The sequence below is a fragment of the Aulonocara sp. 'chitande type north' Nkhata Bay genome, linkage group LG23 (genome assembly GCF_057382095.1).
Source record: "Aulonocara sp. 'chitande type north' Nkhata Bay isolate Kocher_YH1m ecotype deep benthic linkage group LG23, A_spYH_male_GT1.1, whole genome shotgun sequence".
NCBI lineage: Eukaryota > Metazoa > Chordata > Actinopteri > Cichliformes > Cichlidae > Aulonocara > Aulonocara sp. 'chitande type north' Nkhata Bay.
Genome location: NC_141365.1, coordinates 47,208,270 through 47,235,040, shown reverse-complemented (window position 1 = coordinate 47,235,040; position 26,771 = coordinate 47,208,270). Strand labels below are relative to the sequence as shown.

General features: G+C 41.7%; 2 protein-coding genes across 3 annotated transcripts in view; one reads left to right on the top strand and one right to left on the bottom strand.

The window, feature by feature from the left end:
- Nucleotides 1-26,771, bottom strand: part of LOC147302822 (ribonuclease inhibitor-like) — a gene marked incomplete at its 5' end in the record, with an annotated part of 440,111 nt that overhangs the window by 210,840 nt on the left and 202,500 nt on the right. The window lies entirely within an intron of this gene.
- On the top strand, nt 12,457-16,385 carry LOC147302830 (zinc finger MYM-type protein 1-like). 2 transcript variants are annotated; one of them, XM_086284432.1, is made up of 4 exons: nt 12,457-12,505; nt 12,705-12,792; nt 13,492-13,569; nt 13,848-16,385. In XM_086284432.1, exons 2-4 carry the CDS (start codon nt 12,756-12,758, stop codon nt 16,070-16,072), a joined length of 2,340 nt encoding a protein of 779 aa, XP_086140558.1. In that variant the 5' UTR covers nt 12,457-12,505; nt 12,705-12,755; the 3' UTR covers nt 16,073-16,385. The 2 variants fall into 2 exon arrangements, with proteins under 2 accessions (XP_086140558.1, XP_086140559.1); XM_086284433.1 differs by having other exon boundaries at nt 12,489-12,792.

The following is a 26,771-nucleotide window of genomic DNA, read 5'->3' as shown; positions in this document are numbered from 1 at the left end:
CATAGAGGACAGGGCTGTGGCTCCCCACACTCTCTAGCAGATCATTACATGGAGAAACCTTTGGAATGCAAGCATGCTGATCCACACAGGTATGCACACAGGTGTACACATGGGTGTTCACAGATGCGGACTACAGCTTTCTTGGCTGCTGCCTCAAAGCACACTGTGCGCTGTCTATCTTGCGTGCTGAACAATATCGTTTACTATTTAGTAACTATTGATATCTATGACTAGCTAGTTTATTGTGATGGTGCTTTTTTTTTTTATTATTATGTTGCTCTTTGTTGTTTGCTGTCTCCCCTGTTTTTTTTGTTTTTCTTTCTCTCCATACAGGTGACCCAGGAGTTTTTTTTTTTTGGTTTTTTTTTTTCTCTCTTCCCCCCCTTCTCACCGTCTCTTCTCCCCTTTGGTTTTCTTTCTTCCTCTCCCCCTCTTTCTTTCATTTTTTCCCCCTGTCCTATTAAAAAAAAAAAAAAAAAAAAAAAAAAAAAGGATGACAAAGGATGAACTGAAGCTCCGCCATCACGTGATGTCACATGCTGCTGTTTCTGATGTCACTTCCAGAAAAAAAAAAGAAAAAAAAAAAAAAAGAATTTGATTCTGATTTTACTTTATTTTGAGTCATTAGAATCAGAACGGGGGTCAGGAAAGAAGAAAAAAGATAAGCTGGGGAGAAAGTTAACAGAAGAAGAGGGAAAAATAGAGAAGAAGAGAAATAGATGGAGAGGAAGAGAGAAAAAATACTGAAAATCTATTTCATCATCTGCTGAAAAACACAAGGAAAAACCAACACAGTGGGGAACCCACAGCAACAACCAATAATATGCAGTAAGTAGGCTAGTAAGTAGTAGTAAATAATAGATATTAAATGTTACTGAGCAGTAAATGGGCCCAGAGGGCCGAGACCTGAGGGCACCCCACCCGCAGCACAGGCCCAACAGAGCCAGGGGGCCGGGCCCCACCGAGCAGCCGCCCAGAGTGAGCCACTAAACACAGAGAACCACTAATGCACTGTGGGTGGGGGCACCAGCTACTGGCAGGAAGTGTGGTGGGGGGAAATAATACGTGACTATTTTTATGTGGAGTGGAATTAAACTGCCATAGAATATGCTTGTGGTGGATTTGACTCAACACAAGCGTATTGTCAAAGTGTTCTTTGGCATGCATCGAGACAGTTTCTCAGATACTGAAGTGACTTGAGCAGAGCCAGTTAAAGCCTACTGTGCTTGAGTGGGCAGCTCAAGTTTCCACGTGGAAGGTTTAGTGAGACAAAGACAGGAAGTTAAAGCTGCTGACTAATAATCTGCAGGTTCCTGATTTGAGTCTCTGTTAAGAGGATGGTGTCTCTGAGATAATTGCTTTTGTGCATCGATAAATAAACAGGGAAATAAATGAATAGAAAAAAGCATCCGAGCGGATGTGCACCGATGGTGTGCCCACTGGTCTTAAAGTGCCTTTGCGCCCCTTACCATTTATGGAGGTCCCATTTGGGCACATTGGTATGGACCTATAGTGTACATGGATGTTGCTTTGTATTAGTTCTGGTATATTATACAACACAATAACATGATGCAGTGCTGCTGTGCACCATTTCTGCAAAGAGTGTGGTGCAAGCAAGGAAGATAAGATAACTCTTGCACAGTCATACCTAGTGCAATAATACAACAAAACTGGAAACTGTCCCACGATAACACAATCATTTAGATACAATATTGGACTTTGTTTACATGTAACTGCACAAATAGAGTTTAGAAATGTAATTATTGACAAGAGTGAACAACCACTTATAATGTAATCTACAGCTGTGACCAAACAGCTAGATAGAGAATCAGAAGTGTTGTGTTTTCTACAAAGTTTGCTGTTTCAGTGAGAGTCATATGTCATATCATTTCAAACAGTGGCGATCCAGAAATGTTGTACAAACGAGTAAGACTAACTATAGACTTTAGCCAAAGTTGTTAAGTTAGCTAAAGTGTTGGGATTGTGTGTAAGGCATAAATAAACCTAAAATGCAATGTTTTGGACGTTCTTTGGCACATTTCCCTACTGTAGGGGTCTCTGCAAGCATACGGGGCTCTGAGAGGGAACAAGATGACAACGAGGAATTCTACTGGAAACAGTCGATCATGTCTGTCAAAGCTGAATTCAGGGCAAACTAGGCTAAATTAGTGTTTTTAGCTAACAGCTACAGTAAGCATAAAAGTGACTGTTGGGCTATTATTTGTTAACAGGGGCGATTTAAGCCCATTTTTGGGGGTGCTTTGGTTCATTTTTGGGGTGCTTTGGTTCATTTTTGGGGTGCTTTGGTTCATTTTTGGGGGTGTTTCAGCACTTACTTACTTTTTTTTGACAATATTTCCTGTTTGTGTGACACACTACTACTAAAAATATAAAAGGCAGAACTTGGTTGAGAGGTAACATTTTAACAACAAAAGTATCCATAATATTTTTTAATATTTTGTAATAATTTATTTGTAATAATTTATTCTGTTTCAGGAGTGTTTTTATGCATCTGTATTATATTATACAAACACATTAAAAGTGAATCTCTGTCCAAAATATGCACTCAGTTTACTTCTTACTCACTATGAGCATCATTCATTATTCTCCTCCAGTAATTAAGGTTAGGATATGTATTTTTTTTATTCCAATCCATTCTTCTTTGGCAGCATTTAAATAACCTTGATCAGATTTGATGGTTTTGTTACAGACTTTTCAAAAAAGTGTTTTGCTTTTCTTTCACAAATGTGGGATTAAATTGTTAAAAAGTACAAAACAGTGATGTCATGTTTTGTGACGAGGACCCAGGCACAGAGAGACTTGATGGATTTAAGAATCTTTTGATTTAATAAAGAAATTTGCAGACTTGCACAGAGATGGTAAAATTATGATGACTGATAAAGGAGGCGAAGACAACATGAGGACAGGGAGGATGCAGGGACTGACAGAGACAGGGAAGAAGTCTCATTGTGACGAGTAAAGTGTATCTTGGCTGGCTGGGCAGCTCTCTGGGTGCTCAGCCCCCCGAAGCTCTGATCCTAGAATCCTCCCTGAATTGTGTTAATACAGTATGTCACAATGAAAGCATAACTGTACAGGGTGGGCCAGTTATATGGATACACCGTAATAACATAGGAATGGTTGGTGATGTTAAAGTCCTGTTTGTGGCACATTAGTATATGTGAGGGGGCAAACTCCTCAAGTTCGGTGGTGACCATGGTGGCCATGTAGAAGTCGGCCATCTGATACCAAATGATACCAAACAAGGCAAAGTAAATAATTTTTAAAGGTAAATGTAGAGGAAACATCAAAAGTTGTCACGGCTGGGGCAGCAGTCGTGTGGTGGAGTGAATGAGGACCAAGATGCAGACGGCGGTGGAGATGCGAGTGGAGATTTATTTACAGTGAAAATAACAAAGGTGAGGGAAGAAGTGAACATCAACCTAAACTGGGAAGAACTAACAGACAAAGCAGAAAACATGAGGGCAGCAGGGAAACACAGAGATGACACGAAGAAGGAAGAGAGACGTGGAGAAACACCGATGGACACGGAGACTTTTCACCTGTTCCTTTTGTTTGAAGTGGCCGAACTTGGCCACAGTAGGACGTGGTCTCCCGGTCGCAGCCCGCATGGGGCCGATGCGATGCACTCTATCAAAGGCGATGATCTTCACCGTGTCCTCCAGCAGCTTCAGGTGGGTTTTGATGAAGGTTTTGCACTCTGAGCCTTCTTCATCACAAGATCCTGGAAGCACTGATCAATGTAATCTTGGAGAGCCTCTAAACTCTCCCCGTTGTTCTCCAGGGTGTTGGAGATGATTTAGACAAATATTGTTAGTTAGAAGACTATTGATAAGTGTATTTGGTAATACTGAAGCTTAAAGGAATTTGTTCAATTCTAAACTACCATTTGCTTGAATTTTCCGCCAAAATCTCCGGCGTCTGACGTCAGTTACAACATGAGTCGCTTACCTCTGTCACTCTGAAGTCACATTGAGTTTTCCTCACTGACTGTTTTAGACAGGATTGTGGGAGCAACACAAAAAGCAGCTTCAGCTGGAAACACACAGTTTAGTGTCTTTGCTGCTCGCTTTAAGTCACAATAAACAGGAAACTCATTGTGTCTCATGTCAGAATCACTCATATACAGGACAGGAAGAGGCGGAGCTTATTTCCTGCAGGGAGAGGTTAGCAGTCTGTGTCTTTCTCATTTCTGACTCCTAAAGAGCTGAAAAACACAGGCTGTTATTGGCTGGCTGACACTGGGATTAATGTCCTTGAAGCCAGCAGTCTTTAATGTCCAGGTTCAGAACGGGCAGGTGAAAAACAGTCCTTTATGTCCTCTGATGTTCAATAAACTGTCCTGATTACTGAGGGAGCAGAGAAAGTGTCTCCATCACTCACCACAGCTGGATGCTCTGAAATCCTGGAATCCAGCTGTGGAGAGGAGCGCCGGCGGCGTGGACGCAGTTTAGTAATCAGGGAACGGGAGACAGGAGGGAAACACAGCTGGGACCAATTACACACACGAGACAGGAAACAGTAACACAGGACTGTCAAAGTAAAACAGGAAATATAACACAGAGTCCAAAGTAAGGAGACGTGGGACACAGTGAAGACACAGAAACAGAAACCAGAACTATAATCACAAAACAAACTCAGAAACATAAAGAGTGAATCAGCTGATTCAGTGTTTGTGACAAAAACATGGATCCTGGTTAATAACTTTTATTTGTTTGTTTCTGTATTATTTTGTGTATCGTTCTTATGAGCTGTTGTTTTGTCAGTGAAATATTATTTCATTGTTTTAAGCTTTTTGTTGACTTTGAAGTGCTTAAGTTGATATTTTTGAACATTTAATTTGTTCGATTATTGTCGAGTCGATAAAACTGTCAAACGCACAGCTGCTTCCAGCACGGCCGGAGGAGAGGTGGCCGAGCAGACGCACAACACACACAGCTCACAGGTTTGCATTTCTAGATATTGCAGATGTTGCAGAAATTGAGAGTAAAGAACTCAGAGATCCAGCGCTGTCTCCTGCCCCTTATTTATACACCACAACACAACGACAGGCGTAACTCACACAAACGGGTAACATGAGGCTCAGATGCTTTGGACGTGTTCACATATACTGGACACAGAATGATGAAGATGGAGCTGCAGGAAGGAGGAAAAGAGGAAAAACACAGAAAAGATTCACAGATGTGGTGAAAAAGGACACGACAGCTTCTGTTTGTTAGTTTGGTTTTTCTTTATTTGGTAAAGATTCAGAAATAAAGAGAAGATCACATGTTTGAATATTATATTAACGTTCTGTAATTACAACAAGTTGTAAAATCTTTCCAGAGTGAGACAGAGACTGTGCAGAGACTGTAGAAGGACAGAGCAGCAGCAGAGCAGTCCAGATACACTGATGATCCTCTGTCAGATCCAGAGGGACACACAGGGCTGATGCTGGACTCTACATTGTGTCTGACAGTGGAGCTGTTCTCAGAGCAGTTCACTCTGCAGCACTGACAGTCATCTGCACTTCATTCCTCTGTCAGTCACTGCTGGATGAAGCTCTCCTCTCCACCTCCCAGTAACATGGCCCAGTCAGAGCGTCTCTACACACAAGCTGCTGCTGCTTCAACCTCTCTGGATCATCAGGACACAGCTGCTCCTCTCTCTTTTTTTTTCCTTTTCTTTTTTTTTTTTTTCATTCTTTATTTCTACAATATTACTTCACAAAGGTGATTACAAGCATTAATTTACACAGTTTACAAGAGAAAAACAAAACAGAACGAGAAGGGAGAAAGAAAGAGAGGAAAAAAAAAAATAATAATAATAAAAGGGGAAAAATTATATATTTATATAAATTTAAAAAAAAAAAAAAAAAAACTCCGTCGGGAGTGAACAATTGACTAGATTGGTGGTTTCAAGCTTTAAAAAGAAAATTCGGTTTATGGATATTGACGTATTGGATCCACTTATCCCGACACAAATGGAACCAGGTCATCCTGTCATTAACATGAGCTGTTACTTCCTCCATCCTATATATCTCTAACGTAATTTCCCACCATAATGACAAGGTCGGTATGTCTTGCGAGGACCATTTCTTTGTTATACATTTCTTACTTGCAACCAATAAAGCTCTTAACAGACATATGTCATTTTTGGACCAGTTCTGCGGTATACAGCCAAAAAAATTGTCTTCATATCCTGAGGGAATGTACAGTTAAAAATGCCTTGTAATGTACCATGAATGTCTTTCCAGTAAGTCCGTAGCACAGGACAGTCCCACATATAATATGGGTATGATGTGCTCGTTGGTATCCACAGTTTCTCCAGCACACGGGAGGATTCCCATCATAGTGAGCCTTTTGACACGGAGTGATAAAGAACCTTATCAGAGTTTTCCATCCGAACTCCCTCCAGCTTTTGGTACTCCTCCATTGCCATTCCCACATCTGAGTCCATTCATCCCTAGAAATACGCATCCCTCCCTCCTTTTCCCATAACATCTTCACATAATCAGTTGAGTGTGGAAGCTTATTTATAAGAAAATTATACCAAAAAGAAATGAGTCTTGTATCAACATCCCCACTGTACGCCTGTCTAAATAAAGTTACCAGTTCCACATTAGTGTTTGACATCAGACCGATTGTTGTCTTTATATAGTGTCTTATTTGCAAGTATCGATAAAAATCCTGTTTTACTAGATTGTGTCTCTGTTTCAGCGTGTCAAAACTAATAAGATTCCCATCCTTTATCAAACTATCAAATGTAGATAACCCTTTAGCCGGCCAACTTTTGAAACTTGAGTCCAATTTATTCGGGGCAAAGTCAGAATCATATGCATACCATTTGAATAAAGCCAAATCCTGTTCAAGTTTGAATTCTTTCACTACTTTTCTCCATATATTAAGTGTGCACGACACCCAGGGATTGTGAACCTTGTCAATATATTTTCGAATATTCGAATCCATCAGGACAGCTTGTATTGGGGAGGAAAACATATTCTCCTCTATAGTCTTCCAGTGTGCTTGGTAGCTTGTATCACACCAATTAACCACCGTCTTCAACTGAACAGCCCGATAATAATTTTTTAGTAACCCCCATCCTCCCACCTTCTTATGTAATTGTAAAGTTTTAAAACAAACCCTTGGCCGCTTCCCCCCCCATATAAACCGCGTTATTATTTTATCCCATTCATTGAAACGACTTGGGTCAATGGATATTGGTAGTGTTTGGAATAAATATAATATTCTTGGCAAAATGTTCATTTTAATAGATTCAACTCGTGAGTGTAAGGAAAGAAAGGGGATCATGTTCCATCGCCTAATATCACCCACTATTCTCCTTTGTAGAGAACGAAAATTCTCCTCAGATAGTTTAGTTAAATCCTTGGGAATAACAACTCCTAGATATTTCAATGATTGTGCTTCATTCATTGGATATTGAACAACCATGTGAGCTGGGGGGTTATAGTTATAACTGAGAATTTGAGTTTTAGACATATTAATTTTATATCCAGAGAGTTTCCCAAATTTTTGACACAGATTCATCAGCGAAGGCAAGGACTTAGTGGGCTGATCTAAGCAGATCAATATGTCGTCCGCATAACAAGCAAGCTTGTGTTCCTGTCCTGCAATAGTGATCCCCTTAATGTCTTTATTTTGTCTAATTGATTGTGCCAAGGGTTCTAAGTACAATGCAAACAGGAGCGGGGACCAAGCACAGCCTTGTTTATTTCCTCTCTGCAAAACAAAGCTATTTGAGAGAGAACCATTAACTTTAATTCTTGCGGTGGGGTTAGTGTATAATGCCCTCACCGTATCAACAATTCCCTTATGTAAGCCGAATTTATCCAGGACTTTATATAGAAAGTCCCAATTTACAGAATCAAAGGCTTTTTCTGCATCAATGCTCATAAGCATGGCTGTACTCTTAGATGTCTGTATCTGATGTATTACATGAAGAGTTCTACGTATATTATCCTGGGTCTGTCGTCGTCTTATAAACCCCGTTTGATCATTGCTGATCAAGTCAGGTAAAAATTCTTCCATTCTCCTGGCCATTATCGAGGTAAACAACCTATAATCTATGTTAAGGACAGAAATAGGTCTATATGAGCCACACTCCATTTTGTCTTTCCCTTCTTTCGGAATAGCCGAAATAATTGCCTCCTTCCAACTCGGTGGAATTTGCGCTGTTTTTAACACCCAGTTAAAAGTAGTAAGTAGTGTAGGGATCAAGTCCTGTTTGAATTCCCGATACCACTCCGCGGTGTAACCATCGGAGCCTGGTGACTTATTTGATTTCAGCCTATTGATGGCATTCATAAGTTCAGCTTCCGTCACCTCCGCTATCATCGTTTTATTTTGTTCCTCGTTAAAGCTTGGTAGGCATAAAGGGTTCAGGAAACTGTCCATTTCGTGTTCAGCCCCCCCTGGGACTCCCGCATATAATGTTTTATAGAATGATTCAAAGGCATTCTGTATCTTGCAAGGATGAGTCATTATATTCCCCGTCTCTGGGTGTTTGATTTTAGTTACAGTATTCTCCGCTATCTTCTTCTTAAGTTTCCATGCTAAAATTTTCATTGATTGCGATCCTCCATCATAATGTTTCTGTTTCAAATATAACAATTTTCTCTTTATCGTTTGTATACTCTGCGTATTTATTTCATTTCTAATCATTGTTAATTTCTGCAAGGTGCCCACTGAAGGCTTATGTTTGTGCTCACTTTCTAATTGTTTTTGAATCGCTTGTAAATATTCCATTTTTTTCTCTCTTGCTTTTTTTTGGAAGGAGGCAAATGCTATAATCTTCCCCCTCATAACAGCTTTTAATGCATCCCATAGTATCGGGGGTAACACCTCCCCGTTATCATTAATTTCAAGGTAGTCTTTGAGCTCTGCCTTTATCACTTTCCTAAATTCCACATCTTTAAGCAGGGATGGATTCAATCTCCAAATTGAAATTTTGGGGTGTACAGCAGTGCGTGATCACTTATATCTATCAAGCCCATCTCACATGTTAAGATTTTATCCCTATCTCTTCCAAACATTAAAAAATAATCTATCCTCGTGTAGAGTGAGTGTGGGGCTGAAAAATGAGAGTAATCCCTCCTTGTAGGAAAGCGATTTCTCCATACATCAATTAAACCCACCTCATCGAACAGTGCTGAGATTCTTTTATATAATATACTCGATCCCGGCTTCTTTCTTTTAGAGCTGTCTAGGTCCGGTTGTAGGCGTATATTCAGATCACCGCCGCAAATTAAAGGGCCTTGCTGCTCCTCTCTCAGCACACACACCGTCCTGTTTACCATCCCCTCCACCTGCAGAGAGAAGGAGGAAGAGCAGAGGAGATAAACGAGTGTTTCCAGAGACTCTTCATCAGCTGTCAGTCAGTGATGCAGCACATCCAGTATAAAGAGCAGCAGGGACGTCAGTGCTGGGACTGTACTAGGACTCATTGTTGCTTCACTTTTTCTAATCTTTGGATTTTTATTGAAGTTGCTGAAAATGTTTTTCCCTCCTAGTTTGAGTTTGGACTTTCATTCATTAGAAGAACCTTGGTGTGTCCACTCTGAGCTCTGTAGGAACCCCAACAACAAGCCCAACAATCCAGATGGACGGTTCCAGCTGTTAACTGGAGGAATTCCATCCAAACATCTGCTCTCACTAAATTCTTCCTCACCTACAGACTGTGTTCTTCACTGCTTTAAACTTGGAAATCAATGCAGTCATTGGTCTGCGTGCTGCTTTGTTCAGAGAGCTGATTGGCTGTTGACAGTGTTTGATCAGAGCGTGTCAGCCGTTACTATGGTGACCATAAAGGTGAGAAACAGGAAGTGTTTGTGTCCAATCCTGAAGCCTGTCACCGTTCTCCTCTCACAGCTTCACTGAGAAGCTGCAGCTTTACAGGAAACACTGGATCTTTGTTTCATACTGACTGTTTTTAGTACAATACTGCTGACAGCACCACCCACTCACTCCATCACTCTACTTACTCCAGAGACTCCAGTCTGTAGTCTGGACTCTGCTGAAGATCAGACAGCTGCTTCACATCTGGATCTGTCAGGTTGTTGAAGTACAGGTCCAGCTCTCTCAGATGGGAGGGGTTGGACTTCAGTGCTGCTGCCAGATAATCACAGCTGATCTTTGACAAACCACAGTCCCACAATCTGTATAAAGAATGAAAGATGTAAGTTTATTAGACAAAGTGCTTGAAATCATTCAGTGTTTCATCATCTGTTCAGAGCTGAAGAAGGTTCAGAATGTAGAAGTTTAGAAAATGGAAACTCCAAACAGCTGAAGCCAACAGGAAGCAGCTTCAAACAGGAAACTGTGCAGAGTTTCAGACTATATGTCCTGATGCAGCCAGTTGGATTTTGGAGATTTGAATCTCTGTTCTGTGACTAAGTCCTTGAATCATTTCTTCCAGTTGGTCCAACAGAAGGGCGCAGATTTGTTTTAGTTATTAGTTCACAGAGGCTGTTAAAATTATACGTCTAACATTAAAATGTTGGTGACACAATAATTTCATCCTAATGGCACTGACATATTCATAGGGTTAATTTTTGCGACAAAATGTCATGAGGTAGTCATTATTTTGCAAATATCCACCTTGTAGTGCAGTTTGCACAAATTGTTTTAAAAATGCACTCACCCTACAAACATTACTGATCAGTCAAGATCTGCACAAACTGACAGAAACACTGAAGCAGCTCCACATTTTATTCTTATTGTCATGTTTGTCCTATTTGTCAGGTGACAGAAGAACCAACACAAAGCTCAGAGAGCAATGGTGACACAAGATCACAGGTGGAATTGGATGATGACTTGTTGGTTCATGACTGTATTTGAAGCACATGTGTGACTGCACGTATGTGGAATGTCTCACTGTTATTCATCAGGTGACAGAGGCAGCTCTGCCATGTTCTTTTTTTTTTTTTTTCTTTTTTTTTTTTTTGGCCTGTCCCGTTTGGCTCTTTTGCCGTCAGAATTATTGTCTAAAGGCAAACAAAGATGCCCAACGGATTTACTTTACCAAACTGACCATCCCAGCCTTGCTGTAATGGTCCATTTGATTCACCTTTTATTGTTTATTTTATTTTCACTTACTGAATACGGGACAGACTTGACTGGGGGAAAGAAGGGGAGAAAGAAAGAGGGGAAGAGAAACAGCTGAGAAGAGGGACGGGGGAGAAGGGCAAAAGACAAAAACCAACAGAATGGGCAGAAAAAGAAAAAAAAAATGCATATATCAATCACCTGGATCACCTGCTGAGAAAGAAAAAAGAAAGCAAGCAGAAGAGAACAAGAGTAATAGAATAAACAACATCACAATGATATATGGGAATATGACAGTAAATACTAAATGTTAAACATTATTGTGCAGCACATAAGATCAACAGAACACAGTGTGCTTTGAGGTAGGAGCCAAAAAGGGTGTAGTTTGTGGGTGTGATCACCCGTGTGTACACCTGTGAGCATGGACGCGCTTGTTTTTTGTTTTTTTAAAAGGTTCCTTCATGTAATAATCTGCTAGAGGGTGTGGGGGGGCCACAGCCCCGTCCTCCAGGGCGTGAAGCAGGTGTGGAGGAGATCAAAACTCCAGACATCCAGAGGCCCCCAGAACACAAGAGACCAAGGAAGACCAACAGAGGGGCAGCCGCGCCACTGTCCCGGAAAGAGCTGAGGAGAGTCCCAGATGAGGGCTCACTCAGCAGCCGCGGAGCAGAAGCCAGGGGGAGTTGCAGTGACGCGCCCGTGAGCTCCGCCGGCAGCCAGCTGCGCCTGAGTGACCGAGCCCCAGGCCGAGAGGCCGGGGGCACCCCACCTCCGAAGTGGCCCGAGTGAGCCCCAGGCTCCAGGCCCCGATAAGCGGCCGCCAAGGAGTGAGCCGGTGTGTACCTGGACGCCCATCCCCGGACACAAAGAACCACCAACGCACCGATGTCTGAGGGGGTCCGCCACTGGCAGGGGAAGTGGTGGTAGGGGGAGATAGGCCTCCAAACCTTGGAGGGCCTGAGATGTCCCCAGAGAGGTGGCGCCTGACACCCAACCTGACATATAGACACAGACATACAGGCACACACAGATACAAACATCCATTCCCACCCTCATGCTCTCATATGCACTTACTCCACACTCAACCAACGTGGAGACAGACATAAAGAGACGTTGTACCAGGGGCGGAGCGGGGGGGTGGCTTACGGGGCTTAAGCCCGGGTTGTTTTGTCAGAAGCCCGGGGTATTTTGGAGTGTAATTTTTTCATAGTTAGATGCCTGGCTGACAACTGTATAAAACAAAAAGTACACACAATATTCGAAGCACATAGTGCACACTGTGGGAATTTACGACTGTGCGTGAATCCCCCCCCCCCCCCCTGATATTGGTATGATCCAAGCTCAGGCACTAAGCGACTGAGCGAGGGGGCGGGGCAGCTGCTGCTCGTGAGTACGCTGAGAGACGGAGCCAGGCAGACAGAGGAGAGCTTAAGTTTGACCAGGTACCAAAGCAAATCATTCGTACCGTACAAATAATGTAAATATGACGGTGCATCACGAAAGATTGATATGAAACTGATCACTTGACCAATATTACGTTATTTGCTCTTCAAGTGAATCAACACACGGTGAAATGAAAAGCCGAACAAATGCTATTTTTTAGAGAGTCTTAGCTTACGTGTGTTTATTTCATATTTTCAGTTCTTACCCTCCCCGACTAATTCGGTTTCAGTAATGCACTGAAATATAAAAATGGACATTCGAGGGTTCTTTCAAAGAAAAAACTCAGGTAAATGTTATTTTATATATTATGCTTTGTATGTTGTTCAGTATATTTCTATGCAAAACAAGAGGGATTTCAGTACACAGCAGGATATTCACATTTGTAACCAGATATTTACACTTTAGGGAGAAAACATAAAACATTTTTACTGTACAACATCAATTTAGAGTAAACTTTTGTTTTAGATAAATATTGAAATATATTCTGAATTAGTTAAATGTCAGAATAAAGAGAGAGAGATCTGTCTATTTATTATCACTTTCATCAAATTTAGGAGTACATGTACACTAAGTTTATTGTTAAATAATAAGAAAACTCCAGACGATTCCATTCTGAGCTGAAGAAGCTTCTGATAGGTTAGTAGAGTCCATGTGAGTAAATTGGTGGCACAGCTGCATATAAGGCAAAACACAGAGCCTGTTTCTGTGACATGGGAAAATCAAGAGATGTCAACAAAACACCAGGAAAAGAACTGTGGAGCTCCATAAGTGTGGCTCAATTTTGAATACAATTTGGGTGTCATTTGCAATTAAGAAATACAGATAGTTTCTCTCTTTACTCTTAAAGTTAACAAATATAAATTAAACATTTAGTCTAATTTGAGGTTTTACCTTAAATAAGTGTTTGTGTTTTTATCTGAAGAGCATGTAAATATCTGGTTTCAACTGTATATTTGATGATGTTGGTGTTTGGTTTGATTGTCAGCACAAAGAGGGAGAGAGAGGGTGAGAGAGGGAGATGGAGAGGAGAATGAGGACAGAAGAGAAATGGAACAAGAACCAGGTGAGACAGACATGTTAGTCAAATGGTTGTTTGCCAAAACATCAGAACACATATCTAGTACCTAGTGTATCTTTTTAGGTTTGTTATTTTTCAAATTCTATATTTATTAAGTTATGCAAACTTATTTGCACAACAAGGCTAATTAGTTATATAAACTTTTCTGAATCTAAATAGAGTACTTTGGTAGAATTAAAAATAATATGGCACAAACTTGTGACTCACAAAGACAAATACAGAGGGATCATTAATTAGTAATGATTCTCTTTCTGATCATTCAGAGAGGTCAGGGGAAATCAGGAAAGCAAGAGAAAACCAAAACACAACAGCATCACAGCAGGAAGCAGCAGGTGGATCGTTAAGGACAGCTGAAGGAGGTTTACTGGAAGGAGCAGCAGGAGATGATTTAGGAACTCTAGAAAGTGGTCCAAGACAAAATGTCCTCCCACAATATCCGCTGAGCCAGTTTGGAGGTCAGCAGAGGGCGTTTAATAAGAGTTGGTTTGAACAGTTTACATGGCTGGAGTATTCTGTTGTGAGGAACTTGGCTTTCTGTTTTTCATGTCGCATTTTTGGGAAGCAGAATACTTTAAAAAAAGATGGCCTCAGTCATTCAGGGTTCTGCAATTGGAAGAGGGCTTTAAATGCCTTTAGGGAGCACGAAAAGAGTTCTAGCCATTCGTCTTCTATGATCTGCTGGCACAGCTGTAAGACCACAAAAAACCAAGGTGACGTTGTTGAGCAACTTAGATCAGCAAGCGCAGCACAGATTTCAGAGAGACGACAGTATCTCCACAGGATCTTAGCTGTAACAAGTTTCCTTGGAAAACAAGGAATACCATTCCGTGGCCACGATGAGCAGGAATCCACCAGTCATAATCAAGGGAACTTCCTTGAGTGCATGAAGCTGCTGAAAACATTTGATCCATTTTTGAAAAATTACAGTCCTGTCTCACATACTACCTATGTGTCTCATTTTTCACAAAATGATATGATAACCAGTATTTCACATGAAATAACTGGAAATATAGTTAAAGAGATGAAGGAAGCTAAGATGTACTCTGTTATGGCTGATGAGGCTAGAGATGGGCACACGGAGCAGCTTGCAGTGTGTGTACGTTTTGTGTCATGTAAAGGCCATGTCAAAGAATGTTTTCTTGGTCTACGGAAACTAGAAAGGTTTGATGCACAGTGCATTACAGACACTATTGAGGAGCTGTTGCAGTATCACACGCTCAGTGACTTAATTTGTGTTGCTCAATCCTATGATGGGGCATCTGTCATGAGTGGTGCTGTGGGTGGTGTGCAGGCCCGTTTCAGACAGAGACACCCTGAAGCAGTATATGTGCACTGCTATGCACATGAGCTCAACCTTGTCCTTTGCCATACATGCAAGGCTATTCCAGCTGCTTCTGACTTCTTTGGACTTTTGGAAAATGTCTACACATTTTTTAACACCTCCCTGGTAAACCACACAAAGTTTAAGGAACTGCAAAAGGACCTTGGACTGTTTGCATCTGAGCTTGTTCAGCTCTCTAACACAAGATGGGCCTGCCAAGTAAATTCCATCAAAGCCCTTCTCAACAACATTTCTGCAGTTTTAGCAACTCTCGAAGCCACAAACACTCCTATTGCTAAAGGGATCTTGTCCAAGCTGTCAAAACCCAAGACTGTGTACATGTTAATCATGTTCTCACAGCTGCTTGGCACCACTGAAGGCCTGCACCGCTACCTGCAGGGAGAAAGGCTAGACATGGGCAAAGCTGTGGAGTACAAGATGTCGGTAGTTGATACACTGAGTAAACTGCGCACAGAGGCTGCTGCTGAGGAAATATTTGAGAAGGCCATGGACATTTGTGGAAGCTACAACATCCAGATTCCTCAGGGGGCAAGACACAAACAGAAAAGACTTGAAGGATTTGTACTTGAGTCCAGCTGTGGTGCAACACCAAATCTCACAAGCTCAGCAGAGTTTAGGTACGAGATATTCTTTCCTTGTTTGGACCGAATGTTGCAGGAGCTAGCAGACAGATTTTCTGGGGCAGGACAGAAAATAATGGAGGGCATTCAGGCATGCAATCCATCCTCCCCAACATTCCTTTCCGAAGATGCCTTAAAACCCATTGCGGCACACTACCATGTGACAATAAAGCCTGAAGAACTTGTTGTGGCAAAAAACTTCATGAAAAGAAAAATGGAAAAAGAGGACATTTGCGACATCACAACTGCCTTCCACTTGCTTGACGAGGACATGTTCCCAACTCTGAAGGTCATCTTTAGAATTGCACTAACCATTCCTGTCAGTAGCTGCAGCTGTGAGCGCTCTTTTAGTGCCTTGCGTCGTCTCCACATGTGGCTAAGGAGAACCATGGGACAAGAGAGGCTGAATGATTTGGCCATATTATCTATTGAAAAGGAGTACTTGGATAATGTTGACCCTGAAAATGTCATTGATAGGTTTGCAAAACTCAAGCCTCGCAGATACAATCTCATGTTACCACAATAAAGAGGTGTTGTCAGTGTAGTGCAGATCTGTGATGATTTTCAGTGCTACCGTCTTCTAGTTTTGATTTTGGTTCTTTGTTGGTTAAGTCCTGAAGTAGTCTTGATTTTGAACTGTTATTCTACTGTTTTCATTCTGGATCAGTTCTGCGTGTGGTTGAAATGGGGTTTAGTCCCCGTATCTTGAAACAGCCCTAATTTTGTTCTGCCTTGCTGTTTAAGTAAAAAACTGTTTTTAAGCTACATATGTGATATTTTTTTTTCTCATATTATGTTTTTTTTTTTTAAGCTTACAACACAGCCTAATAAATCTTCAACTTCACAGCAGGTTTTTTTTGTCATTTCCACCCCCCCCGCACGCATATTACCCTTTAGGGCTAAGCCCCGGGTGTTTACAATGTCTGGCTCCGCCTCTGCGTTGTACACACGATCACACTCCCCAAGCGTACTCTACGAACCGGGTCTAGGTGCCCCCGCCCCTGGAGGGGGGAACTGCACCCAGACCCAGGTGGTGTTTCCCTTTTCCCTGCGGTGGGGGGAGGCAGACCGCCCCGACTCCGCAGCAGCAGGAAGGCTCCACACTCCAGACCGCAGTCGGACGGCCAACTCCTCCTCCTAGTCCTAGCCCCCCTGCTCCAGCAGGTCACAGAGAACGGGGGTGAGAGAAGAGTACTTTGGACTCCGTGTATCGTGCTCTGCCATGTTGTAGCTCAGAGGTGAAGAGGCGAGGTCACAGGTGACTGACTGATGATTTGGTGCTATAGATTAACTAGTATTTATTATCATGACAATTGTTAGGCTGCTGCTGTAAATTGATTCATTAGTGTATATTTGACAAAGAATCTGAATTGACACGTCTCACTTTTTATATGGCACGAATCAATGTGTTATTTTATCAGGTGACAATATGTCCTAGTGCAGTCAGAGGGGAGGAGCCAGGGCCAAAGGTGAGGCACATCAAGCACAGAATAATAATTGTAATCTGAGGATAAAACGCAGGTACTGAGGCTGAAAGAAGCCTCAGTGCTCTCAGAAGACTAAAAACATGACTAAGGTCAACAGTGACTCAAATGAGATTAAACAATGCTGCTGTGTGTCCACCAGGAGAGACTGGACAGTATAGATGCAAAACCAATATGCCAGCAGTTTATCTCAGTTAACGAGAGGAGCAGGCATGTGTTTGGCTCCTTCACATAGTGGACGTTGAGTTGTGTGGGACGCCAGTAGTCCATGTCTGTTGCTGTAACAGTAGTTCATGTTTAGAATAAAAAATCTCAGCTCACTGATTTGATCGGAGCAATAGTGCCTAAAATGTTGCATAATTTTGCTGAGAGATCTTTTACTCTGTGGTAATCTTAGACGAGTAGTTTTATGGACAAAAACCAGCAGGTCATTCAGTGTTCCCTTAGTGCCAAAATATAACAGATGTTGGTGTACTATAACTGAAGTAATGTTGTTAAGTCCTTAAAGTCATATTCTTTTATTGTCATGACTCTATTTTTATTTTTGTATGATACCTGGTTTATATGGATTATGGCTGAAGTAAACTAAAGCCTAAAATACTTTAGTCAGTCATTTGTTTAATAGTAATTTAACATTATATAATTCACATATAAAACTATGAATTGTGATTTTAAATGGTTTAAAAGCACGTAGAATAGCATATGTAGGCAAGTATATTTCTCCTCTTTTTATTAAGAAGCCAAAACAAAAAGGGAAAAAAAAAAAGAAACAGGGCAGAGTTCGGTGGTTGAATTATTCGTCCCCACCAATGGCAAAACCAAATCTACGCCCTTGGTCCAACAAGACAGACTAAGTATTGGACATGTGTTGTGGCTCCATCAGGGGAGCTTCTAAATGTGATGTGATGGCCCCTCTGGGTCTGTCAGGTCACAGCACTGAAGAGAGCTCAAACTGGGCACACAGTTGTTCCAGTCTGGACCAAAGACTCTATACTGGGACTGAGGGACTGCTTTGACTGCACCCACTGGGACTTTTTAAAGGCTCATGTTCTCACTTAGATCATCGATTTCTACTGACATTTCTTTCTGGGAAAAATGGGGATTACTTTGGAAACAGGAAGTATTTTCCCCAATAAGCAGCCCTGGATTAGTAAATCACTCCAACATGTTCTCAGGCAGAAGAAGCTGTCTTGTTATGAGGGAGAGAAGAAAAAGATTGAGGCACAGAAACCTGTTGAAAGAGAGATAAAGCAGCTAAAATCAGGTGTAAAAGTAAAGCAGAGGATGAGCTGAATAAAGGACACTCAAGGCTGGCTTGGAAAGGAATGAAGTCCATGGTGGGGATGCAGAACAAGGAGCAAAGATGAATGTGATGCTGAATCAGCAGAAGACTTGGACTCATTTGATTCCAGCTTTGATATCATTGATTTCAATGAAGAGCTTTGTGATTGTAGCAAAGGGCTGGTAGCTCTGAGAGTCCCACTGATGAGGTGTTTGTGTGGAAATCTCTTAGTGGGACCAAAGAGAGAAAAAGCCCTGGTCCTGATGCTGTGGGAGGGAAATGATTGAAGTGTGCTGTGAGGAACTGACTGGGAGATTTTCACACATTTTCCAGTCCTCCTTGGAACAACAGGAAGTTCCCAGCATATGGAAACAAAGGTTAAGTGTCCTATGGCACTCAGTGATGATGGTGCTGTGGCCCCACCACCTCCACCTCTTTGTAAAGGAACTAACTGTAATCTGAAGCTTCAAATGGAACTAAGACTTCCTCCACTAGGTGGCAGTGTCTGATGAGAAAGTGTTAGTGGAGCTGGCCTGGAGTCAGAAACAGGAAGATGCAGGATTTGGGCTGAAATGGGCAAAAGTGGTTAGCACTAGTGCCTTAGAGCAAGAAGGTTGTAGGTTGAAGCTTGTTGGTCAGCTGGGCCTTTCTGTGGAGGTTGGATGTTCTCCCACAGTCCAATGAAATGCTGCTTAGGTTCATTGGTGCTTCTACATTGGCTGTAGGTGTGGATGTGAGGGAGTGCTTCTCTGTCGCTCTCTGTTGGCCCTGTGATGGACTGCTCACCTGTGCAGGTGGACCACGCCTCTTGCCCTATGACAGCTAGGGCACAGGCTGCAGCCCTGTGAGCCTAAGCTGAATAAACAGTTAGCAAAAATGATCCATAGATGGCCTGAAATCCCCCAGTTAGCAGTTTGGTAGATAGCTATGACATGCTAATCCCATCCAGCAGCTGTATTCTACCTGTAAGCTGATCCCTGCTGAGCCAAAGCACTTTTTCATATACAAATTACAACCTTTAATAGAAACCTATTGGTCAGCATCTTATTAGCCTGCTGTTAGCTTCATTCCACAGAAAACTGAGAGAAACTAACAGAGTTGATAAAGAATAAAGAGAAATGTGCTGATTTAAAGCCTTTGAAGTGCTTCAGATGATCTCTGTCCACTTCTGTCCACTCATTCATTCATGTAAGCTTTCTAATGCAGCTTTGATCTTCACAGTCTGCTTGATGAAACTCATTCTAACCCTGAATGTCAGAGTGTTCCTCCTTCTCTTTCCCATCATTCATGCTGGCAGTGGAGGAGATTTGGATGTTGGACTGTGTTTTGGATGATGTGTGTATGTTTGTGTTGGACTGCTGTCTGTAAAGCAAACGCACATTTTGCTTTGGATTTCAGTGTCAGACAGACTTTAAGGTGCAATGAAGAGTTTGAGAGTTTCACAGTGAATTTTCCAGTGGAGGATTTTTCTTCTTCTTTGAAGGTTTGAAATGTGAACATTGGTCTGCTGCAGTCAATGGACTAAACCAGAGAAGAAGAAAACAGACTTTACCATGAAGATCCTCAGTGTGGATCAGTATAATATCAGCCTGATGTCTGCAGTTTAGTGTCAGCACAACTTTCACATCATATTCATCTCAGCACAACTAAAACATGCTGACTGACCTCAGAGTTTCAAGTTTACATCCTGGACTCTCCAGGAAACCACACAGATGCTTCACTCCTGGATCCTGCAGCTTGTTCTTAGTTGAAGAAGAGAAGGAGTCATTACTCAGGTCCAGCTCTCTCAGATGGGAGGGGTTGGACTTCAGTGCTGCTGCCAGATAATCACAGCTGATCTTTGACAAACCACAGCTCCACAATCTGTATAAAGAATGAAAGATGTAAGTTTATTAGACAAAGAGCTTGAAATCATTCAGTGTTTCATCATCTGTTCAGAGCTGAAGAAGGTTCAGAATGTAGAAGTTTAGAAAATGGAAACTCCAAACAGCTGAAGCCAACAGGAAGCAGCTTCAAACAAACACAACAAGAGAAAAAACTCTGAATGTTTCACATTAAAGTCGTACATTTCTCATAAAAACAGGACAAAGACTTGAAAAAGTCGTGTTTTTCCTTCCAGGAACCACATGGCTTCACTTTTAAAGGTGAAGTGTGACAGAAATGGACATATTTGAAGTCCAACACCTTTTTCCAGTCACATTATTAAAGCAGACAAACTACAAGCTCATTTTCATTCCAACAAGTCATCTTCTGACCTGGACTAACAACACTGGTCTCTATGTGCAGCTGGCTGTGAGACCAGTGCTCAGGGAGCGTCTACAAAGTGCAACACTGAAAGAACATCACACACTCATTTGCTTCCAGCACTTTCACACAAACATCTACTGTCATTATTGTCACCAAACTCTGTGGATCCTTTATTGCAAATTCAAATGGGATCAAATGGTCAGACAAAAGAGGGTTATGAGGAAATATGATGAAATGTTGTGTATTAGCAGCAAGTTATTGAATCTTTTTCCTCAGAAACCAAACAAAATGATTGACAAACATGTTTTTACAAACTCAGTGTTGGACTTGGATCAGCAGGATAAGCTGATGTTTAAAGGCATTTGAGTCTCGCTATATGAGAGTCCAGTTCTTACTCAATATTTATGGATGATGTTCTTTCAGTGTTGCACTTTGTAGACGCTCCCTGAGCCTCACAGCCAGCTGCACATGGACCAGCTGACATTACCCAGCATTAGAGGCGGCTGTAAAAAATTCATGTTCCCATTTAAATGGTTTTAATTTGAATAAAACGATGTTGATTCATTCAATCCTGAATCGATGTTTAATATAAATGTATTTTGCCAGAATCTCAGGTTAAAGCTCACAAACTATTTCAACAAGCAGCAAACAGATAAAACAGTAAATGAGAGCAGCTAAACACACAAAGATGGAAACACAGAGCGTGGATCGTTCACTCGACGGCACGTACACGGACACGCCGTCGGGGCTGAAAGTGGACAGCTCACAGATCCTGAAGCTGCAGGTTTCATCTGTCTCCAACCAAAACTGAGTGAAGCAGCAGCAAAAGAAGATCCAAACTCTGCTTCACGTTTGATCAATATGCTCATGAATTCTCTCTGACTTTGGCTGTTCCTGCCTGCACAGCTCTCTCTCTCTCAGTGTACTCCAAGAACAGCTTCAAACATCTGTTTCTGCATCATTCACTGTTTATTAGCCACCAGTCTGCTGTTGTGTTCAGTGCTGTCGGCCTCTGACAGTAAAGCCTCATTTCTGCTGTTCCATGGAAACTTTTTAAAATGATGACAGATTACAAACTCTCAGCTGTGTCTGTAATCAAACCTCTGTAACTTTGCTTCACTTCAGCAGCATCAGCTCATGTTCACATGTTGCTTCATGGTTTGCTTCAGTTTTTGATCGACTGCAGAATATTTTGAAGGTTATAAAAGCCAGAAGAGGAAAATCTGCTTCATGTGTTTCTGTTTGATGCTCAGTGACTTTGACACAAAGGCCTCTGCTGTGATGATCACACCTCTGATCAAGTCTCACAGTGTCACAACTGATAAATGATCAGAGTTAGAATATTTCTGACTGTCTGCTGTGTGCCGTGACCTTTGACCTGCTAAAGACAGTCAGCTGTGGATTATTCATTGTTGTGTCTGATACTTAGAACTGTGAGGAAGAAGCTACACAGTTAATCAGGGTCCCCTCTCTCTGAATCAGGAAAGGTGGGCAGGCCGCGTGTGGGCCGCGGGCCATACGTTGAGCATCACTGTTTGAAATGTGAACATTGTTCTGCTGCAGTCAATGGACTAAACCAGAGAAGAAGAAAACAGACTTTACCATGAAGATCCTCAGTGTGGATCAGTATAATATCAGCCTGATGTCTGCAGTTTAGTGTCAGCACAACTTTCACATCATATTCATCTCAGCACAACTAAAACATGCTGACTGACCTCAGAGTTTCAAGTTTACATCCTGGACTCTCCAGGAAACCACACAGATGCTTCACTCCTGGATCCTGCAGCTTGTTCTTATTCAAAGAGAAGGAGTCATTACTCAGGTCCAGCTCTCTCAGATGGGAGGGGTTGGACTTCAGTGCTGCTGCCAGATAATCACAGCTGATCTCTGACAAACCACAGCTCCTCAATCTGTATAAAGAATGAAAGATGTAAGTTTATTAGACAAAGTGCTTGAAATCATTCAGTGTTTCATCATCTGTTCAGAGCTGAAGAAGGTTCAGAATGTAGAAGTTTAGAAAATGGAAACTCCAAACAGCTGAAGCCAACAGGAAGCAGCTTCAAACAAACACAACAAGAGAAAAAACTCTGAATGTTTCACATTAAAGTCGTACATTTCTCATAAAAACAGGACAAAGACTTGAAAAAGTCGTGTTTTTCCTTCCAGGAACCACATGGCTTCACTTTTAAAGGTGAAGTGTGACAGAAATGGACATATTTGAAGTCCAACACCTTTTTCCAGTCACATTATTAAAGCAGACAAACTACAAGCTCATTTTCATTCCAACAAGTCATCTTCTGACCTGGACTAACAACACTGGTCTCTATGTGCAGCTGGCTGTGAGACCAGTGCTCAGGGAGCGTCTACAAAGTGCAACACTGAAAGAACATCACACACTCATTTGCTTCCAGCACTTTCACACAAACATCTACTGTCATTATTGTCACCAAACTCTGTGGATCCTTTATTGCAAATTCAAATGGGATCAAATGGTCAGACAAAAGAGGCTTATGAGGAAATATGATGAAATGTTGTGTATTAGCAGCAACTTATTGAATCTTTTTCCTCAGAAACCAAACAAAATGATTGACAAACATGTTTTTACAAACTCAGTGTTGGACTTGGATCAGCAGGATAAGCTGATGTTTAAAGGCATTTGAGTTTCGCTGTATGACAGTCCAGTTCTTACTCAATATTTATGGATGATGTTCTTTCAGTGTTGCACTTTGTAGACGCTCCCTGAGCCTCACAGCCAGCTGCACATGGACCAGCTGACATTACCCAGCATTAGAGGCGGCTGTAAAAAATTCATGTTCCCATTTAAATGGTTTTAATTTGAATAAAACGATGTTGATTCATTCAATCCTGAATCGATGTTTAATATAAATGTATTTTGCCAGAATCTCAGGTTAAAGCTCACAAACTATTTCAACAAGCAGCAAACAGATAAAACAGTAAATGAGAGCAGCTAAACACACAAAGATGGAAACACAGAGCGTGGATCGTTCACTCGACGGCACGTACACGGACACGCCGTCGGGGCTGAAAGTGGACAGCTCACAGATCCTGAAGCTGCAGGTTTCATCTGTCTCCAACCAAAACTGAGTGAAGCAGCAGCAAAAGAAGATCCAAACTCTGCTTCACGTTTGATAAATATGCTCATGAATTCTCTCTGACTTTGGCTGTTCCTGCCTGCACAGCTCTCTCTCTCTCAGTGTACTCCAAGAACAGCTTCAAACATCTGTTTCTGCATCATTCACTGTTTATTAGCCACCAGTCTGCTGTTGTGTTCAGTGCTGTCGGCCTCTGACAGTAAAGCCTCATTTCTGCTGTTCCATGGAAACTTTTTAAAATGATGACAGATTACAAACTCTCAGCTGTGTCTGTAATCAAACCTCTGTAACTTTGCTTCACTTCAGCAGCATCAGCTCATGTTCACATGTTGCTTCATGGTTTGCTTCAGTTTTTGATCGACTGCAGAATATTTTGAAGGTTATCTGCTATAAAAAGCCAGAAGAGGAAAATCTGCTTCATGTGTTTCTGTTTGATCCTCAGTGACTTTGACACAAAGGCCTCTGCTGTGATGATCACACCTCTGATCAAGTCTCACAGTGTCACAACTGATAAATGATCAGAGTTAGAATATTTCTGACTGTCTGCTGTGTGCCGTGACCTTTGACCTGCTAAAGACAGTCAGCTGTGGATTATTCATTGTTGTGTCTGATACTTAGAACTGTGAGGAAGAAGCTACACAGTTAATCAGGGTCCCCTCTCTCTGAATCAGGAAAGGTGGGCAGGCCGCGTGTGGGCCGCGGGCCATACGTTGAGTATCACTGTTTGAAATGTGAACATTGTTCTGCTGCAGTCAATGGACTAAACCAGAGAAGAAGAAAACAGACTTTACCATGAAGATCCTCAGTGTGGATCAGTATAATATCAGCCTGATGTCTGCAGTTTAGTGTCAGCACAACTTTCACATCATATTCATCTCAGCACAACTAAAACATGCTGACTGACCTCAGAGTTTCAAATCGACATCGTGGATTCTCCAGCAAATCACACAGATGCTTCACTCCTGGATCCTGCAGGTTGCTGTAGGTTCCACTCAGGTCCACCTCTGTGGGATACGAGGGGTTGGACTTCAGTGCTGCTGCCAGATAATCACAGCTGATCTCTGACAAACCACAGCTCATCAATCTGTATAAAGAATGAAAAATGTAAGTTTATTAGACAAAGTGCTTGAAATCATTCAGTGTTTCATCATCTGTTCAGAGCTGAAGAAGGTTCAGAATGTAGAAGTTTAGAAAATGGAAACTCCAAACAGCTGAAGCCAACAGGAAGCAGCTTCAAACAAACACAACAAGAGAAAAAACTCTGAATGTTTCACATTAAAGTCGTACATTTCTCATAAAAACAGGACAAAGACTTGAAAAAGTCGTGTTTTTCCTTCCAGGAACCACATGGCTTCACTTTTAAAGGTGAAGTGTGACAGAAATGGACATATTGAAATCAATGATATCAAAGCTGGAATCAAATGAGTCCAAGTCTTCTGCTGATTCAGCATCACATTCATCTTTGCTCCTTGTTCTGCATTCCCACCATAAATATAAAGAGGCAAAACTCACATTTTCCAAAATCCTCTTTAAGCTTCGACAATAAAGGAAGATAGTTTTATACAAGTCTTTGTGGTTTTCTTGTCACCCAGATGCCAGAGTACTTAAACTTGTTATAGCTGGGTTTAAAAGGGGCTAAAATACACAAAACTCCCCAGTTGTCGTACAGATAGACTTTGCCTCGCTCTTCCCAAAATTCACATTATATCCAGAAATTGTCCCAAATTCCTTAAGTATGCATTAAGGTGACCTTGAGGCTCTTAAAGGCGCCTATAAATAAAACGTATTATTATTATTATTGTAAGTCTATCCAAAAGTTTGTGGAGGCTGTTCGATGGGTTGGAAATAAATAAAATCATGTCGTCGGCATAAAGAGAGACTTCATGTTCGATACCCCTCGATGTTTTCCCTCAACACCAACACATTGTCTCAGAGCAACAGCTAGCGGTTCAATGGCAAAAAGGAGACAGAGGGCATCCCTGTCCTGGAAGGCAGATTATTGTTAGTCTGGACGGCTGTTAGAGGGGAGCAATACAATACTTTTATCCAAGATACAAAATTAAAGACACATTTTTTAAGCGTATAAAAAAAAAATCCCATCTCACCCGATCCAACGCCTTTTCTGCGTCAAGCCAAATTACAGTTTCCAATGTATCACCTTTAACATGGGTATAAATGATATTTAATAGAGCTCTAATGTTCAAAAAAGAGTGCCTAATAAAGCCCGTCTGGTGAAATAATGGAGGACAAATACTTGTGTAAGCGACGGGCCAACACTTGAGCCAGGATCTTGGTGTCTGTGTTGAACAAAGATATTAAACGACATGAACGACAATCTAAATGGTCTTTTTCCTGTTTTACAATTAAACACATCACTGCTTGATGCATTGTTGGAGGCAACGACTGTGAGAGGAAGGATTCTTCAAAAGTTGATTTTAACAGTGAATTCAGTCGGTCAGAAAACTTTATGAAAAAATCAGATGGATACCCGTCGGGGCAGCAGATTTTCCAGACTGCATGCTCCGTACGGCCGTTTCAATTCCAACATTAGAGACAGGTTCCTCCAGACTAGCGATCGCATCTTCTCCCAAGGAGGGAATATCAAACACCTTATTGAAATCATTGTGGATCTCAAGGATAGTTTGGTTGTCTGTAGACCTTATTCCCTGGTCATTGTAGATCTCAAGGATAGTTGGTTAGCTGTTCTTAGTCGTAGCTGGTGAGCTGATAACTCGCCTGTTTTTTCTCCATGTTCATAAGCGTAGCTGCAACTTTGACTAAGCTTGTTTTGTAGATATGAGATTGTATTCAGTTTGTCATTGTAACCGCTGTGTATATAATACAGGCTCAGGAGAGTGGCTGTACACAGCATGTAGTTTAGTCATTTCATCAGCTAACTGAGAGAGGCGCTCGGTCCCTATTTTATTCCAACCGCCCCCAACATGTCCGGCTGGATAACCACTGCTCATCTACCATCACAATGAACACCGGTGTACCACAAGGCTGTGTGATGAGCCCTTTCCTCTACTCCCTCTTCACCCACGACTGCAGACCTGCTGATGGTTCCAACACCATCATTAAGTTTGCAGATGACACCAC